This window comes from Myotis davidii, unplaced genomic scaffold, assembly GCF_000327345.1.
Source record: "Myotis davidii unplaced genomic scaffold, ASM32734v1 scaffold370, whole genome shotgun sequence".
Taxonomy (NCBI): domain Eukaryota; kingdom Metazoa; phylum Chordata; class Mammalia; order Chiroptera; family Vespertilionidae; genus Myotis; species Myotis davidii.
In genome coordinates, this window is record NW_006288615.1 from 2,570,674 (window position 1) to 2,590,591 (window position 19,918).

The 19,918-nt window shown below is 47.1% G+C and overlaps 1 protein-coding gene across 1 annotated transcript in view; it reads left to right on the plus strand.

Moving 5' to 3' along the window:
* ARMC9 (armadillo repeat containing 9) overlaps positions 1-19,918 on the plus strand; it is a 98,318-nt gene that overhangs the window by 37,598 nt on the left and 40,802 nt on the right. The window contains exons 14-18 of the mRNA XM_006760415.2: positions 1,332-1,471; positions 2,617-2,693; positions 4,072-4,146; positions 10,298-10,388; positions 14,723-14,778. Coding sequence (XP_006760478.1) covers positions 1,332-1,471; positions 2,617-2,693; positions 4,072-4,146; positions 10,298-10,388; positions 14,723-14,778 — 439 coding nt within the window. The remainder of the gene's footprint in view (positions 1-1,331; positions 1,472-2,616; positions 2,694-4,071; positions 4,147-10,297; positions 10,389-14,722; positions 14,779-19,918) is intronic.

The window sequence follows — 19,918 nt, forward strand, 5'->3', positions numbered from 1 at the left end:
CTTGGTGTGAGAGAGGCAGGTGGGCAGCTCCTGCTATTTGCCAGGTTCCTGCCAATGAAAATTTCTTACCCTAACTCTATGAATGGAAAAGAACTGTGAATAATCTCCAAAGTTATTACTTCCTCAAATCACATAAACACTTCATTTCTGTTTGTTTAAAAAGATAATAGCTGGCTGGAAAATTTTTAGAAATTCAATAGCTTAGTTAAATAACAGCTAAGATAAGGTGAAGAAATACTTCCGCCTGGTAATGCAAATATTTACTGCCAATTTTCCTTTTCCTCCAAACAGTCATTTAAGCTTTCTGTTTTGGAAACATGCTAATGTTTCCAGGGTCTCTACAATGAAGGTAGAAAGCAGTTAGGCTCACCAGGAGGGTGCGTCCTCACTGTGTGCTACTAAAGGTCACTGGTGGCTGCAGAGACCAGCACGAGCAGGTGCCGTCCTCTGGCAGAGTCACCATGACCTGTCTGTCCCTCAGGAGGTGCACAGCACTGCTTTGATTTTCAGAGAATTCAGACGACTGCTGGGGGTGGTATCAGGCTCAGTGTTATCAGTTCTAAGGCCTGCGTGCTGACAGGCACCATTGCACATTCCGACGAGGCACTGCATTTTCTAAGCTGTGACACCTGGACTTTGGGGGGAATACAGTTCTGTGTAAATTGTATTATCCAGGTCATTAAGTCATCCTTACTCTGTAGAGCTCTGAATAAAAATGGTATTGAGCTGGTTTTTTGCTTCTCTTTTATGTTTTCTTTATTTTTTTTTCACAGAGCAAAATGCCTAAGCTAAATGATAATAGACTAGAGTTTAGTAAATATTTGTTTGTCAGTGAACTATTTCTATGGCTCTGCTTCTTGGGATAAGTAGACCAAAAGTTATCAATAAATATTTTAAAATATTGGAAAGGAAACGTTCAAAGTAGGAGGCCTCCTTACTGCCTTATACAGTGGGGCCTTGACTTACGAGTTTAATTCGTTTCGTGACGGAGCTCGTAACTCAAATTACTCGTATGTCAAATCAAAAAGTGAACGAGTGAGACGTGATGCTGGGCTGATGTTGTGGTGTTCGCTGTGACGTTCGCTGTGCCAACTAGCGGGGGGTATCTGAAGCTGGCTCATAACCCGAATTTTAGCTCGCAACTCAAGGCAAAAAATCGGCCGAGAGAGTAAAGAATTTGTTGTTTCAGTTGTATGGGTCTGACAGTGGAATATTCCTCCCCATCAGTATCTCGTGCACTTGGTCTTCTCTGACATGCCTTGCTGTTGCTGTGTCCTCCTGTATGAAGTTTCTCGCCAACTTGAATTGACCTGTGGGCTGTTTCCTCCCAGGCGGCCGCTGCAGACAGCCATGATTCAGGACGGCCTCATCTTCTGGCTGATCGACATTCTGAAGGAGCCCGATTGCCTGTCGGACTACACGCTGGAGTACGCAGTGGCCCTGCTCATGAACCTCTGCCTCCGGAGCGCAGGTCTCAGCCGCCCGGCCCGGCCCCGGCTCCAGGCTCCAGTGTGCGGGAGCAGAGAGGTCCCGACCCTCGAATCCGATGACCCATGAGCCTGGCTTGGCTTCCTCTAGTCTCCCTCGTAGAAAACCGGAGACAGGAGGAGTGTAAAGCATTTCCAACTGGGTATCAAGCTGTGAATCCCTGAAGCCAAAATACCAGTCTGGCCTTGGAAAGAATGTGTACAGATATATATCAATTCCCATAAATATAACCACCCATATGCGATATATGTATGTAGCACCTGCATTAAGAGGGAATTAAATTAGTTCATGTTTTTCTTCATCTTCGTTGCATTACTCAAAGGTAGGAGGTTAAGAATTAGAATCCCTTCTGTCTGAAGGCAGAGAAGTATGTTCCCAAGATTGTACAGGATTAAATTGATGGCCGAGCCCGCTGCCTGCCCTTAATCACAAGTCATTCACGTACTTGATCAATAAAGGCAATGATGTTAGCTTTTCCACAGGCTCCGCCCCACTTAAGCGATGTGTTCCCGGTGGTGAAAGATGCTTCCTTAGAAGAGGGGCCAAGGCCAGCCTGTGGCTGAGCTCAGCCTGCGTAGCCCAGTGTTGGCAGGTTACGTGGCTGGGGGCTCAGGGCGGTTGGTTAGCACCTCCTTCCCCCTTCGATGCTTTGTCATCGGAAGCCCGGCGCTGCTGACCGAGTCAATGACCACTTCAACCTTCTGTTTCCAAACCAGCCTGTGCCCGAGTCACAGCTTTAAACCAGGACTAGTTTATGGTCATCTTTTCTTACTGCCATTGGCTTACCGGCTGGGAGTGTTTGGTGACCTTTTGACTTTGATGGTGATGGTCTGTGTGAGGCAGAATTTCACTGCGATGAAGAGCTCGTGCTCTGCCTGAAGGACAATAACCCCATTTGCTGAGCACAGGCGTGTAGCCTATTCCTGTACTTTATACCACGTCACCCTGTGAGGTGGATAGCAATGATCTACGGGTCCCAGAGGAGGGAACGGGGCCCAGATCGGTGAAGTGACTCACCCAAGGTCACACAGCTCATAAGCAGAGGAGCCGGGATTTGTATTCAAGTCTGACTGGCCCTGTGCTTCTGAGTTTAGACACGTCATGTTTGTTTTGTTTTGTTTTCTTAAGGGAAGAACATGTGCGCCTCAGTGGCAGGCCTCGTACTGAAAGTTCTTTCGGATCTGCTGGGCCATGAAAACCACGAGGTACTCAGCCACTAGGGCTCGGGCGGGCTGGCCGGGGACAGTTACCACACTCTCCCTTCTGCAATATTTGCATAAGCTACTTCAGAGCTTTCACAATTTCTGAATTCTAGACTCAGGAGCAGGAAGTCTCCCCAGCACGCCTCCCTCATGGGCACACCACCAGCACCGGCCTGTGCCAGCTGCCCCTAAGGGTTACTTTTCTCCTTGTCGTCCATGGCACTTCATTCCCCCCACGTTGACATTCCTCTGTTGTGATTAACATGTGTCTGTGGACATGTAGGTAGTCTGAAAATGCATTAATATTATGTGTATTTATTTTATATAAATAGTGTTGCAGTCTAGATCTCATTACTTTCCTTACATTTTCCCTGCATTTTCGGGACTTTTCTGTGTTGCTCTGTGTACATCTCTGTGATGAACAGCTCTCACTACTGCAGTATGGGCTTCCATTTGCAGCCCTCCCACTTTCCCTGCCCGCTCCCCAGGGCTGCCCGCTCCCCAGGGCTGCCTGCTCCCCAGGGCTGCCCGCTCCCCAGGGCTGCCTGCTCCCCAGGGCTGTCCACTTTGGTTGCCTCCAACTCGCTGCCACCTGTGAAGTGCACCTCTGTGAGTAAGACGGGAGGAACAAGTATAAATCTCAACGACACCGGCTCCAGTCAGTGGTGGAGGCACGTGAGGGGCAGAGCAGAGCCTCCACTGGAAGCTCAGGAAGTGCTCCCTCTGACATGTCTGAGCTGGTGTGAGAGGAGGAGTCAGAGCTTTGCAGTGGGGAGTGCACCCAGCAAAGTGAACTGTTAGAACCATGGCCCAGGCACAAGGCATGTCTCAGCGTGGTACAGGCGTCCCCTACAGTGTGGACTCTGCAGTGTGCACTTCATGGCGGCAGGAAGGGAGGTGATAGAGGCCAAACCCGAAGGGTCCTGCATGAGCACTAAGGAGGTGAGACGGCCCAGGTGGACTGTGGCCGGTGTCGGAGGTAGGAAGAGTGGGGATTTCGGCAGTGATGTGACAGTTGGACTAAAGGGTGCGAATCAAAGGTAGAGACTCATTTGGAGGTTGGTGTAGCCTAGGTCATGGACATGTTGTCTGAACAAGGACAGTAGCATGCGGATGAGAAAGGAGTTCCTATCAAAGACAGACATCACAAAGGAGAATGAAAAGAGAGAGGAGTTGGTGATGACTCCTGAGTTGCCATCCCGGATGACCGATGGTGGGTTCTGGACTCTTTGTTACAGCTGTCACTGGGACATGCAGGTGGGGAACATCTGTCATTTGGAGACACTCCGTCCACATCAGCCAGTGTCTCAGTGTGCTGTTTGGTAATTGCGTTGTCTAGTATATGAGAACTGACAAGTGACTGTTTTTTCTCCCCTTAAAGATACAGCCGTACGTGAATGGAGCACTGTACAGCATCCTCTCTATCCCGTCCGTCCGTGAGGAAGCGAGAGCGATGGTAAGGAACACTCTGAGACACATGTCTGCTTCAGTCAGTGCCCCGTCACTGTGAGAGCAAGGGCTTCCTGGACCGGGCGGCCCCTGGAGGGTTCTTAGGCAGTTTATGAACTCCCAGAATTGTACACTAGACACATACAGGGTGTCCCCCAGAATGTACACACGCTTTAACAGCCAGTAGTTCAATTTTTAAAATGAAATGTATTTGAATAAACACAGCCTTTATCATTATTCGAAGTGTGTGTATACATTTTTCTGGGACACCCTATCTTTGCAGTTTTTTGATGAGAGTCTGTAGCTTTTATCAGACTCTCAAGTGATCCCTTCAATGATTAAGAACCACAGTGTTAGAAAGTTTCCAGCAGGTTTATTTTTGGAAAGTTGTCGACATTCTTTTTTTTTTATAATTTTTTAAAAAATATATATTTTATTGATTTTTTACAGAGAGGAAAGAGAGGGATAGAGAGTTAGAAACATCGGTCAGCTGCCCCCTGCACACTCCCCACTGGGGATGTGCCTGCAACCAAGGTACATGCCCTTGACCGGAATCGAACCTGGGACCCTTGAGTCTGCAGGCTGATGCTCTATCCACTGAGCCGAACGGGCCAGGGCGACATTCTTTTTTAAATTTAAATGACTCGTGTAAATTTGGGATTGGGGGATGCTTATGGATTTCGTAGTAGCAGAAGCTTAGCAGGAAAATGGTGAGATGGAGAAAGCATCACTCAGATCCACCTGCAGGACTCCCGGAGGAATTGTGGCAGCCTGAGAATTGGTACAATCAAAACTCCCTGAATCTGCAGACATTCTAGAGCAGTGGTTCTCAACCTTCCTCATGCCGCGACCCTTTAATACAGTTCCTCATGTTGTGGTGACCCCTAATTTCATTGTTACAAATTGAAAAAAATTAAAGCATAGTGATTAATCACAAAAACAATATGTAATTATATATGTGTTTTCCGATGGTCTTAGGCAACCCCTGTGAAAGGGTTGTTCGACCCCCAAAGGGGTCGCGACCCACAGGTTGAGAACCGCTGTTCTAGAGCAACCCAGTGGGACAGAAAGGCTGGTGAAGATGACATACAGCCCAGAGGCTTGTTTGCTAAACAGTGAATTCTGTATTTAATGTGTCTCCGTTAGTGCTTGTATTTGAAGTTTAAAACAAGCCACAGGTGGTTAGTGTTGTGTCTGGCGGTGACAGATGTATCCAGATGTATCTGATCCCCCAAACCCTGGAGTTTTGTCCTTGGATGAGCTAGAGAGAGAGGATGTGAAACCCCGTTAACAATGTACATATTAAATGCTGTCATAGCCCAGCCGGCATGGTTCAGTGGTTGAGCATCGACTTGTGAACCGAGAGGTCGTGGTTCGATTCCCGGTCAGGGCACATGCCCGGGTTGCAGGCTCATCCCCAGTGTGGAGCGTGCAGAAGGCAGCCAGTCAATGATTCTCTCTCATCATTGATGTTTCTATCTCTCTCTCCCTTTCCCTTCCTCTCTGAAATCAATAAAAAAAATATTTTTTAAATGTGATGAAAGGATTAAATGTATTTCCAGAGGCTAAATTTAGTTTGAGACCAACAAGTCATGGCCTTCCACTTGGTTTTGTTTACTTAGAAGAATTGTTCAGTCTTCTAGTTGGTCATAATTACATCATCAGTTACACTAGAGATAAAAACTCATTTAACCGTTCTGTGTGGTCACAAGTCAACAATGGGAGTTAATTGCCTACTGCCTTTAAATTAAAAATCTGTTGTCTCAATACAGAACAGGGGAGAATAAACGTGATTAAATTCTGCATTATGGTCATTAAGGTGGAAGAGAGGAATTGCCAGCCAACTAGGGCACAAGGAACAAAACGTGGGCTGCAGAGAAAGAAAGAAAGGAGGTGACATGGAATTAAAGGGGTGAAAGGCAGCATGGAGGAAAGACCTGCAGGGCAACGGGTGGAAAGGCCGGAGGGGATGGCAGTGAAGGGACAGGGACCAAGTGGGGAGGAGAGACACGAAGTTGTAAGACATTAGAGAGGGTGGCCCCCAGAGGTCATCCTGGCCAGGGGTGGTAGGAGAGAAAGAGAGGCAAAGAGCTGAGACTGTGACCATGTCCAGCGGTCTCAACTGGAGTCCCAGCAGGAGAGGAGAGAGCCATAACGGGGCAGAAGAAAGGCTGCATAAACAAGGCGTCTAGGAAATCTCCCAATGTTTGGAAATGAAAGTGTTGCTACTTGTAAGAGTTATCTATTGCTGCGTAACAAGTTACCCCAAAGCTTAGTGGCTTAAAAGCTTTTTTACGGCTCTCCATTTCTGTGGGACAAAGTTCAGGAGCAGGTGAGTGGGATGGTTCCAGCTGTGATGGTCTCGCGTTGTTTTAGCCAGGACTTCAGCCCAGCAGCCAAGGCTTTAGCTCTAGTTGAATCTGTTCAGATTTTCCTTTATGGTTTCAGACATGCGTTTCTAGACAGCCTCTGAATGGCTGTACTGTGGGCTTGAAGAAGAAAACCTGGACCACTTAGGAAAGGTGTAAGCAGCACAGCCTCCCTTGGGCATTTTAACGGGCGTTGAAGTCAAGTCTGGAGGAACCGGGCAGCCTGAGCGGGGAAGCTTCTGGACACAGCACTGAAGTGGTTGCCTATTTAACTGTTCGTAAGAGAGGCCTCTCAGCGAGATTGTGGCCAAACTCTCAAAACCCTGAGATTTCCCACAGTTCACTCTTATCCCTGAGGAAGTCTTTCAATTGATAAAGGAATTACATTCTTTTTGCATATGACTAGAATTTAAATAATCAGGCAATGAGGGGGAAACATCATAATCTCACCACCTTCCTCAGCTCGGGATGTGCTGGGGAAGGGGAGGCAGAGCCGCCTTCTCAGCCTGCTGGTGTTCACAGGCGTGCACAGCCCTTTCAGAAGGCAGTTGGTCGTCTCCATGAGAAACCACTAAAACCTCCACCTCTGACTCATTTATTCTCCTTTGCTCATCGATGCAGAAAAGGAGCTTTACTAGAGATGCTCATTTCAACATGCTTTGTTTGTTTGTTTTTAATTTATTTATTGCCCGGCCACCGTGGCTCAGTGGTTGAGCATCATACTATGAACCAGGAGGTCACAGTTCGATTCCTGGTCAGGACACATGCCTGGGTTTCGGGCTTGATCTCCAGTGGGGGCGTGCAGGAGGCAGACAATCAATGATTCTCTCTCATTGATGTTTCTATCGCTCCCCTCTCCCTTCTCTGAAATCAATTTAAAAAATGTATCTTTATTATTGAAGGTATTACAGGTGTCTCCTTTCTCCCCCTGTTGACTCCCTCTACACTCCCTCCCCCAGGCCTTCACCGCACTATCAACATGTTTGTAATATAACTGGAAGCAGCATGAGTGCCTGGTAACGGAGGAATTGCTAATGAAATTATGTCCCTTTGCCCCAACTATTCATAGCCATTGAAGATGATAATTAGGAAAAGCAGTGTGAGGCAGTGTGGAAAAATGTAACTGTATACTAAGAGATAAAAGTAGACGATGACAGTATAACAACTCTGATTTTGCAACTGTGTAAAACATTTGTGTACTTGTGGGAAATGACCAAGACTGCATAAAAGTTATATTAGTACCAAATGCTATTACGTGGTTTTAAATAATAGGGAGAGAAAGATAAATGAGTGCCCTGAAGCCTGTGTGAGCTTTGAGAGACTGTCGCAGTCTGGGCCGGAGAGCAGAGCAGCGGGGCTGCCCTAGCCCACCGCACTGATGCCTGCGTCCGGGGCGGGGGCAGCTGGGCTGGAGTCCCCGGGGAGGTGAACCCGCCAAACGTCCTGCCTGGGCTGGTGCAGACCAGGTGCCCGGTCAGGAGCTGGGTTAGCAGCCACGCAGCCGTGAGGATGCCCACATGCTCCAGAGGCTGCTCCGGTGACAGCTGGACCACGGCAGCTTGTACCATGACCCCGGGCTCAGGGCTCACGCCCGTGAAGCCAAAAAAACTGGCTCTGCTTTCCCCAAACGACTGGATGCCGCTGCTTCCCACCTGTCACCTCGTCCGCTTCCCAGTCAGCCTCACGCGGGCACATTGATTGGCAGAATCTGGGTCATGTGCCTGGAGAATTTTTTTATTAAGAAATCTTCCCTCAAATGATCCTGCTAATTACAGAGAAGGAAGTCGTGATTTTCATTTTCTTTTTCTTTTCTTTAACCCCTAAGTAACAACTGAGCTAGAGCTACATGCAAGAGAGCAAGTGGGAAAAAATATATTTTTCAATATATGAGCAGATGATCATTTGCAAAAGTAACATCTGGGAAGGAAAAGATAGAGGAGAGCCTGAGTGCACATCTCACTCCACTGACTAAAGACATTGACCTTGATGGTGCACGGTGGCCCGGTCTTTGGCCTTTCGGGGCTTATACTGCTTTTGCTTCACACACTCTTCCTCCTCTGCCCTCACCTAGGGTGGAGGTGAGAATGTGGAGACCAGTTTAGGAGATGGAGAGGCATAAACTCAGCGTTCCTGCCAGTGAAGGGCCTGTCGCTTTGGTCAGACAAGCCCAGGCATCTGACAGTCCCGCAGGAGCCCTCAGCACTGCTGACCACGCCTTCTTGGAAATGCTCATCTCGACTTAGGGACTTTCCAGAGCTCTTTCCTCCCGACCCCCCTTCAGGGTCTCCTATGCGCTTGTCTGCCTCTGCCCGCCTGTTCTCTAAGGTTCCGTCCTCACCCTCTTCTCACTCTGCTGTCACTGGGAGCCTCCTGTATCCCTTGGCTTTAGCTGCCAGCTCTCTCCTAAGCCACCAGCCCCACAACAAGCAGTCTCAACCCTTGATTGAGCATCTGCTGTGTGCCGGCCATTGGACTAGACACTGTATTTTTAGGCTTAATTCACAAACAATGAGATTCACAGGCCCTGCATATACAGTTAATACATTTGACAGATGTGTACACCTGCAAAACCAACACCCAATGATACACTTTATCTTTAAAGCTCTCACGTTTGCTCAAGTTGCTATCCTCACTTTGTAGTTGAGAGAGGTTACGTAACGTGACCGAGGTCACACAGTTAACTCGGGGAGCTAGGATGACAATCCAGATTTAACCTCTCTAGAAGGAGATGATGCTCTGCTTTATTTTTTATTTTATTTATTGATTTAGAGAGAGGACGGGGGAAAGAAAGAGAAACATCGATTTGTTGTCCCACTTATTTATGCATTCATTGGTTGCTTCTTGTATGTGCCCTAGCCGGGTTCAACCCTACAACCTTGGCACATCAGGACAATGCTCTAACCACTTAGATACCTAGCCAGGACTAATGCTCTGCTTTACATGATGGGAATTACCGTGTTGAAAGCTACTCTTGGCACTTCTTTAATTCAGTTCTAGAGCTATGGATTCCAACCTGGCCTGCATGAGAAGGGAACTTGTTAGCTCGTATAACTGGACAGTCCAGGCATAAGTTTCAGGCACAGCCTGACCAGGGTCCACATGTTCCTAGATCTATTTCTTTGCCTGCACCTCTGGACTCTGCTTTCTCTTTTGAGTTCATTATTAGATACTCGTTTCCCTCGTGGTGGTGAGAAAGCTTTGTCAGGTCCACCCACACATACTCATTCACATCATGCAAGGAAAGAGGAGGAGGAAATAGACACTTAGCTCTACATTTCCCTGAAATTCTGTTAGTACTGAAAGTTATGATGTCAGTGTTTTGTAATAAAGTAATACATAATGTAGTGACTTTATAATTCTTTTGATACAAACAGAATAACTGCTTTAAAAAAGGTCCTATTTGTTCATTTATTTCCCTGAGCATAGATTTTACTTTTCAAAGACTAAATTTGGCCCTAAAATCTAGAAGGCAGTGTGTAAATTTAAGGAAAACACAGGAAAGACCCTCCCCCCAAAAAACAACAACAACAACAACATATTGCCAAACTAAAGGAAATATTTATGCAGTAAAGTTGTATGAACGTTGTTTTTAGTTTTTTGACTAAATGTGTTGTAATTGGGTCAGATGATCAACCAAAAAAGGAAATAATTTCACTGTGCATTATAAAAAGAACAAAAAGAATTTTTAGTGCTGAGTTGAGGACTTTTCTTTGTGCATAGAGAAGAAAGTGTTTGGGGGGGATTAGCTGAAACTACGATATGTTAACGGTTACCTCTCCAATTCCTTAGGGAATGGAAGACATCCTTCGCTGCTTCATGAAAGAAGGCAACGCTGAAATGATCCGCCAGATCGAATTCATCATCAAGCAGCTTAATTCAGGTTCGTTTGATGCAAGAATCTATAAGCTATCTTTTTAATCTTTCACATGTGCCAGAAAGATATGAGAGGGCTTGTCATATCTTGGACTACCTGGTTGAAACAAAAGTTCACCCAGGTAGTCAAGGCCACATTTTCCCAAATCAACAGTCACTTATCACACTTTAGGCCGATAGTCAACAAAACCCTTCTCTACCTGTAAGTTCCCTTTATGTGGGTCTCTCCTAATCCTCCCCCCACCTCCAAAGAGTGGCTTCCCCAAGTCCTCGGGTAAATAATGAAGACAGATGCTGGCCTTCCCAGCGCCACGGTAGGAAACGTGATCCTCCTTTCACATGCACTCATCCACTCCAGGAAAAGTTATGTTGCCATTGAGAGCATGGGAGGATGTGATCTCCTTTCTATCCAGCTTCCTCCATTACCATGACAACCCACATCCCATAATGAGCAGAAAGGCTGGTGAGGAATGCCCTGGATGGGGAAACACAGCGCTTTCTGTGGATTGCCGACACCCTCATTCTGACTTGTACATGTGCCAGGGGCACCAGCACTGCCAGCACCTAGGGGCCAAACACGTCACTTATGTCTCTCTACCTGTCCTTCCTTGTCTTCAGACGTCCCCATCACTGAGAGTCCAAGTGCACAAATCTGTTCAGCACACGAACAAGGTGAAACACGGAATCTCTCCATCTCTGCTCTGATCCCAAGTCAGCAGCTTGGCCGAGGCCAGGCAGTGGGATGCCAGATGCCCTTTCCTGGAAGAAGCCTTCAGGTGGCTCCTCCAGCTCCCGGTGCACAGCCTGGCTGCACAGGGCAGCCCCACCCCACTTAAACCAGAACCTCTGGGGACCCAGCTGCGAACCGTGTTTAAAGCTTCCAGGTGATTCCAAATGCAGCCAAAGTGGCGAATCCCTGTCTCGGAAACGGGGGCGGCATAGGAGGGCCTCACAGGGCTCCTGACAGGCAGGAGGCAGCGGGGCAGCAGCCAGGAGTCTGAGAGCTCGGCTCCCTCAGGCCAGGCCCATTTCCACCTGAACACCTTCCTCTGGTTTTCACGGAGCAAGTACAATTCATCCCAAATTCAGGAGGGCAGGAATAGGACTTTATTTTCTGCAACGGCTTCGATTCTGACTTTGGGCCTCCATTCTGCTGGGTGGACATATTAAAAAAAATTAAGTGAAAGAAAACCTTACCCTCAGTCCCGGCCGAGGCTGCTCCCTAACCTTCTGTGAGTAGCAGCCCCAGCTGGGGAGGTGGCGAATGGCCGGGGAGAGCTGTTCCCTGTCTTCTCCAGGGTCACCGCCCCGCTGAGGCTCCCTCCAGGACCAGGGCTCCTCTGCAGCTGCAGGGTCCTGCTGTCGGGACTCCCCTTCAGGGCCGACTACGTTGCAGTTTTACCGACACTCACCACCTCCATTTCCTGGTCAGCCTTCCCACCTCCCTGGCAGCCAAGAAGCAGGGTGGGCCCCTCACTCTCCATCTCTGGCTAGAAAACATCTCTTTTTCCTTCCATAAAACTGGCACTCGGACGAGTTTGCTGAAGAATGTGAGCTGGGAGGGGTCGGTGTATGTTTCTGTCCAGGATGTGCTTTGGCAAGAAGTTATCTGGGCAGAGCTGGGCTGTGTAACCTTGTGTGTTCAGGAAAAGCTTGGGAAATACCTGCTTAACTCAGTAAGTTCCAGTATAAATAGAGACGATCTGAAGTATTTCCCTTTTATCTCAAGCACCTAAGTTATTCTGTACCCAAAGGACAATGGCAGGGCCCTGAGATGATTCTGCAGGAGTCTGCTACTCTGACACAATATTAGATTAGAAAGTCGGTGAGCGTTTGGATGGAGGCCAGACTGACAAGCGCAAATGCCCTAACACAGTGGTCGGCAAAAATTTCTTTTGAGAGCCAAATATCAACAGTACAACGACTGAAATTTCTTTTGAGAGCCAAATTTTTAAACTTAAACTATATAGGTAGGTACATTGTTATTAACTTAATTAGGGTACTCCTAAGGCATAGGAAGAGCCACACTCAAGGGGCCAAAGAGCCGCATGTGGCTCGCGGCGAGCCGCAGCTTGCCGACCACGGCCCTAACAAGTGAACCACCAGCTGCGTGATGGGCCTGGAGGAGGGGGAGCTGGAGGGCGTCTGTCCAGCGGCTTCCTCCTCAGGGGCGAACTGACAGCAGAGGGGAGGCGGCAGCCGCTCGCTGGTGTAAGATCCTCACAATGACATGGCCTCGTTTCAGTTGAGTGAACTTAAGAACCTGTGATTGGGTTTTCAGACTGTCAAGTCCCTCTCAGTCCTCCAGCGCTGTTTTCCCAATAGAGTTTGAAGATTTTCAAGTACGGAGATTCCAGTATATTTTGGAACCTAACCCACAGGTGGGGAAGGACTACTCTGGTGAGGCCTAAGGGGTAACCCAGCCCTCAGCTAGGGGAGCAGATACTGGCCGGTCCCTGAAGAGAGGACACAAAGGCCTGACCGGTCACGGCTCTCAGGAAAGGAGGGTACTGGCAGCTGCGAAGCCACCCCCTGGTAGTTACTGGGGAGCCACAGCCGGGAACAGTGTGAGGCTCATGTTCCCTCCCCACAGAGAGGAAAGCCGAGGTCTCTAAGCACTTCAGTTCCCAGGACTGGGTGGCTCCGAGATAGGATGAGTCTGAACCAGTCGGCTCAGGGAGGGGAATATGGCTGGAGCAGCCTGTGGCCTCATGAAATGTCTAAGCTTCTTTTTTTAAAGGCATTTCCATGTTTGAAAAGAAAGGGTTGTCGCCTCCATTTGAAAGCGGCTTGCTTGCAGGCGCTTTGGGGAAGGTGGAGTTCAGTCATGCTGCCCAGGGGCCAGTGGGGAATAGTCAGGTAATTACGCTTCAGAGTGACAGCAGCCTCCTGTCTGCAGAGTGGCTTTCTGACTAAACAGATTCCATGACGACAGCTTGGCCCGAGAGAGGCGCCGAGGCATGCAGGCCCCACAGGTGTGTCCTGCTGACCGCGGGCCAGCTAAGTCAGTGGGCCTTCCCTTTAGAATGAGGGCTGTTTCAAGGACAGCGACTGGGCTGTCCCGAGGTTTCTACATATTCCCTCCTAGAAAATGGCTTGGGGCTTGATTAGTTAGGGTGAATCTGCCACCAGTCTCTTCAAGAGTAATAGCCTTTGGTTCCTTCTTTCCTCCTCCTTCTTGTTTGACTTCCTGTCCTCTTTCAGGCATTCTTTACTTTCATGTCATCTGTTCAAGAAATGAGTGATAATGAGGAAGGTGCAGAAGGGACACAGAGATGAGTAAGTCAGGGCGCTGTTCCCAGGGACTCACTATCCAGCACAGTGGGTGAGGAGGATCCCAGGCAAGTCAGCAGCCATCGTTAGTAAACATGGATTGTCCAAATGTGGTGATCGTGATCAGGTTATAGATAAATGCCAAGTGTGTTCAGGGGAGACACTGGCGACTGCTCAGTGAGGGATGGAGGAAAGCTTCATGGAGGGAAGGTAACTAAGTTCTATGCACTGCCTGCTGTGGACCTGGCCCTGGGCCAGGTGATTTGGTTCTGGCGTGTGTAAGACCCTCCCGACAGCCCTAGGAACTAGGTGGTCTCATACCCATTTTACAGACAAAGAAACAGAGGCTCATTCTTTCTGTGACTCCACTGCCCTACTATGTATTCCTCCTTTGTAAACTCTTTCACGATCTAGCAGTGAACCCCGTGAGCCTTCAGGAACCCGACCTGCCATGACCACGCCCCCTGGATTAGCCTGTGGCCTCATGAAATGTCTAAGATTCTCTCCCTTTTTTTAAGGCTTTTCCATATTTGAAAAGAAAGGTTTGTCATTGATGAACATCGTAGCACCTCCATTTTGAAAGCCACTTGCTTGCAGGCCCTTTGCGGAAGGTGGAAACATGATGGGGTTTAAAAATTAGAATCAGTTTGAATCTCAACTCTGTGACTTACTGGGAATGTGGCCATAAACAACTCCCTTATCCTCTCTGTGTCTCCATTTGCTATAAAATGGGGATAAGAGGTGACAAAATCTGTTAGGATTGAGTGAAATAACGTGTGGCAGGATCCAGCACAAGGCCTAGCAATAATACTGGCTTACTCTCCCCTGAATGCCCCTGAAATTGTGTGTTAGCTTTTAATTTTTCTCATGCAACTACTGGTGTGTTCTGGTAAAAATGGAAAGATATATTTAAAATCAAACTATGGCTGAAATGGTACCAGGAGCATGACTGCTTTGATGTAACTTATTCTCACTAGGGTGTTTACAGGTCTCTGCAGAGCCCCAGGATTTTGTTGACCAAGGCTCCCAACTGTGTTCACAGTCACTCATGGATTTTTTTCTTTATAGAAGAGTTCCCGGATGGTGTTCTTGAATCTGATGATGATGAAGATGAAGATGATGAGGTAAGTTGGAGGCTCTTCACACCCATAGGAAACTTGTGTCAGACTATTCTGAGTCCCTTCCTTGCCTTGAAAAGTTAGTCCGGAAAAGGCGATTTTTCTCCCTGCTGCCTTTCTCACGGTTCTGTAGGTTGGCTGGAGTTCAGCTGGAGGGTTTTCTGCTGGTCTTGCTTGGGGTGGAATGTGGCTGCTGCTTTCTGTGTCCAAGCTGGCCACGCACCCTCCAGGGCCTCTCTCCACGGGGTCTCTGATCACTCCGGGGTCTAGCCTGGACTTCCTTATCAGTCAGCTGCTGGGCTCCAAGAGGGAAGAAGTGGCAGCTTCTGGGCTCAGCAGTCTCAGAGCATCGCTTCTGCGGCCTCTGCTCAGGGTGCATCCCACGACCAGTCCAGGGTGTGGGCCGGCAGTTAGACTTCACCAGCAGGAGGTTCGGGGGGAACCAGCAGGAGGTTAGAGCGTCGGCCTGCAGACCATGTCTGAAGTCTGTCTGCCGCATGGCGGGTGTACGTCCTGCTACCAGCACGGGGATGCCACACCCGGTGGCACTAGGGATTTCTGGGAGGTCGGAAGATAATTCTTGAACAGGAGTTTTTTGCTTTGAAGGGGCCTCCTCCTGCCTTCCATGGTGGGAACGTTGGGCATGAGGCTCACGGGGAGAATCTGTAGTGTGCAAGTACAGGGTGTGGTTCAGGCTGGCAGCACTAACCAGTTTACTGGGTTCTTTTGCATTCTTTTGATCTGGGTTTCCTCAGATGTGAAAAACCTGCTTACCTGTTGTTTTAGAGCGCGAAGGTTCAGAAGTAGTGTGGGTGCGTCTCATGAAGTGGTACAGAGAACGGTGGCTCATCAGCTGGAGAGGCGTTTTCAGATGGCATGCCTTCTCACTGTTTTCCCTTCAGACCTAGAAAAAACGTACCCGGTGTCCTCCCTAGTTCTCTGTAGCACTAAATGGTCTGTGTTCTTTCTGTTTTGTGGGGAGTGAAGGCTGGGAGGTGCCTTTTTATTTGGAGTTGCGTCTTTCAGTTTAAAAGGTTTGTAAAAGCCAAGCTTCTGTCCATTGATGTCATCCGATGGGGAGATAGTTCATTTAAGAACCCTCAGCAGGGAGGACAGCTGTGCTGAGTGAGACCTGCAAGTGTAGGTCCCTCCTCAGGCCATTTTCTTCACGGGCTGCAGGTGGCACCAGTGAGTGTTCTGGCTCACTCGGCTTGGGGGGCAAGCACAGTTCTGGACCTCAGCCCACATCCAGGCCAGCACCTCCTCCAGGCCCTTCCTCTGCAAAGGTGGGCCGAGGGGGCAGGGGGCCAGCTGCAGGCACCAGAGAAATAATGGCAGTAAAATCTGGTTTAGAACAGGGATCAGCACACTTTTTCTGTAAAGAGGAAGACAATGAATATTTTAGGCTTTGCAGGCCACAGGGTCTCTGTTACAACCACTCAAAGTAGCGATCAACAATACAGAACTGGATGGCTGTGACTGTGTTCCCATAAAACTTTATTTGAAGGTAGTAAAATTTGAATTTTGTATGACTTATATGTCACTAAATTTTTTTTTCAAATATTTAAAAATGTAAAAATCCATCTTAGCCTACTAACCTTCCAGAAACAGGCCACCTTTGCCAAGCCAGCTCCCTGACCCAGGCTTCTCGGCCCTGTGATAAGACGTGATAAGATACCACCTCTGTGCCTGGCCCTTCAATGCTGTGTTAATTATATTTTGAGTTAATATCTTATTTAATTTCAATAACTTGTTGCCATCGTGTCCCAAAGTTCCTCTCAAGATCTGTTTTTCCCTTCCCTTTGGGGTTTTTTTCTGTTTTGTTGCTATTAACCCCTTTATTTTTGTATTGCAAGGGAAAATTCATTTGGCTCAACTGTTCTAGTTGACAGAAATTCAACTTTTGGAAATTTCTCTGTGAAAGCAATTATAGTCTACTATAAATGAAGGAATATAGAGATCTTTTCATTTTCTGGGCTTTTTGCAACTTTGCAGTTTTTAAAAAATATTTTTATTGATATCAGAAAGGAAGGGAGAGAAAGAGAGATAGAAACATCAATGATGAATCATTGATCAGCTGCCTCCTGCACGCCCCCACTGGGGATCGAGCCTGCAACTCGGGCATGTGCCCTTGACTGGAATCAAACCCAGGACCCTTCAGTCCACAGGCCGGCGCTCTATCCACTGAGCCAAACCGGCTAGGGCCCTAGAAATTTAGATGGAAGATGATAAGGAAAGGATTTGGTGTTTGGGGCCAACTCTACTCTGTGATGAATCAGGTCAGCAGATCCTGGACTCTCCCTCCCTGACCATTCGCTGCAGAGTGTTAGTGAGGGTGACCTGCTCTGCTCCGCTTCCACCGAGGGCAGATGTTACTTTTAAAATTGCCTTTAAAATTTAGAAAGTGAGAGATGCTTAGACTAAAGGAAATTTTCCAAAAATCACTTGAGCAAGTGGCACTGTTGTTGGAATGTGACTCCCAAGGTGACAACTTTGCAGGAGACAGCGAAGTGACTTTCAGAGCCTTAGAGTCAAACGTCATCTTGCTCAGAAATGTAAAGAATCCTTTAATGTAATATTTAGACCCAAAACACAGATAGATAGTGGAGCCATTGTTTTCAGTTGGTTATTTTGTGCCTCCCAAGATACAGTGGCTGTGGGACGGGCCGGCACGGGGAAGTTGTGCTTCCTTCACCTCACATTGAGCTGAAACCCCTGCTCTTACAGCTTCGGCAGGGGTCCTGCTCCACTGGACACACCCAACAGGCCCCGGATGCAGAATCTCAGGTTTTCTGTCTAATTTATGGAAATGGAACAACGTGTTCTGATGGCTAACACGTAGTTATGACTGATACACACACATTTATGTGTCAGAATTTTAAAAAATTTAAAGGTGGATCTAGAAATGTTTTTTTATGCCTTGTAGACTGTCCAAGATATAATGTCAGATGGAAAAAAGAAATTGCAAAGTAATGTGCACAGTGTGGTTCTATTTCAGAAAAAATAAACATATAAAACACATATTCTTCTGAATTATATATGTGCTTATATGTCCATGTAGCAGAAAGTTGTGGAAGTTCCGCCCTCTTTGTTGACCCCAGACACTACCTGGGGCGTAGGGAGGAGGATGTGTGGGTGAGAGGTGAAGAGAGGCCTGATCAGCGGAAGTGGGAAGTGAGAAGGGCTTCTCACTGGACCAGAGGTCATTTGCGGAGCAGACTGATGGGGCAAAGGCCAAACTGAGTGGTTGAGGAGCACGAGGAAATGAGACAATGGAGCTGATAAGGACATACAGCTCTTTCCACAGACCTGGCTGTGAGCAAGCGGAGAGGTAGACGGCAGCTAAACAGGGCATTTTTGTTTTGTTTTCATGGAGGGAGCCCTGAGCATGTTTTCAGTGCAGGTGGGAAGGATCCAGTAGAGAGGGAGGGGCTGAACATTCAGGGCAGGAGGAGAGAGAGACGATGGCGTCGGGGCAGATGTTTTCATTATTTCCTAAGTTCCTTCTTATACTCTCTCAGCCCACAAACTCCAGACCCATTCTTCTGAGAAGTGAAATTATCATTAGATGAGCTTGGACAGGATATACAAGATCATGGACAGATGACAAGTACAATTTAAGGGGTCAAACACATCTCATCTAGTGCTTGAAGATATGTATTATTTAATACAATTTGTTAGTCTTTAGGTATTGGGAAACTATCAAGCTCACAGTCGCAGATACAAGTGTTTTTTAATTATTTTCTCTTGGCCTTTCAAATTTTATTATCGATAATAGATACCATCCGTTGTTCTCCTTGAAGTGACAGGCTCCCCTCATTAATTTTTGAAGAAATGTCTGCCAAATACCCAGTCTGAGGAACCAGTTTGTCATTCTTTCCAGTAAAAATGGCGCGCCTTGAAAAAGGTGCCTCATTCAGCTGGCAGCTCAGATAACCTCACAAATGCTTTTCCTCTGGAAAACCATCATGTGCAGCCCCTGCTACACAGAGGGGCCCCAAGAGCCGAGATTCATTAACGTTAATTCCAGCTGTTTCATCAAGGACATTGTTAAACGAAACTGTCCGTCATCTCCCTATCATCTATCTGTCATCTTTACTTGTCACTTGTCTACCTACGTGGAGAATACAGTGACTATACGGGGTTTGCCTAATTGACACTCACACACCAGTGGTTTTACCTTCGTTGCTTTTGCATCATCAGTGCAAATGTCAGGGCAGCTGTTCCAGGATAAACCGTGAAAGTCAATAAAAGTGTTCAATACGTTAAGTATTTCAGCCAACACCACTTGTGTTTTGTTGCCAAGCATTTCCATAAAAGATCTTTGATGAGGAGTTACTGTTGACACTGGATGAATGCAAGGCAAATAGCAAATCCAGGCATAATTCTGCAAATGAGATATTAATTCAACAGTTATGTTTGCAGCTTAATCTTTATTCAACAAGCTACTGTTTTATTGGAAAGGAGCATGCTGTAATTCTTTTCCAGCTTCCCGTCCAGCAGGCATCAGCAACATCAGCTGTACAAGGCCATGGTGTATGTTTCTCCAACCAAGGCAGTACACTAACTTACCCTTCCAGGTTCTTCAGTGGCTTTGTTTTTTAAATATTTTTTTGTGAGGGGACAAAACTTCAGTTGTGTAGAAAAAAATAATAATGGAGAGAGTTCCTGTATACCCATTATGCAGCTTCAATGGCTTTTAAATCTAGTTTGAAAACATTTTCAGTTTTTTACTTTTAAAGAAAACATCTATAATTTGTATAATTATAATAAATATAAACATCTATGTTTAAAATATCCAAATTCTTTTTCTTTAAACTCTTACTAATTGGTCTCAGAATCATACCTCATCATCACTGGCATGTGAAACTATTCTAATGTTTTCTGTTACATAAGACACAATAAGGTAAATTGCCGGGAGCCGGTCCATCCTTGCTGTTTCAAGGGACCTGGCATATATGGCATACTGTTCTTAATATGTTTGCTCACCTTCTTGGCACTATGTGTTTTAACCAAGGTCACCTCTCTGAGAAAGGTTGTTTCCCCACGTAGGGATTTTCCCCTGAAGTTAGGGAGGGAATAAAACCCCTTAACTGCCAGGTGGGTAATTAATCACTTTAACTACGAACAATCATGCTTAAGCTAC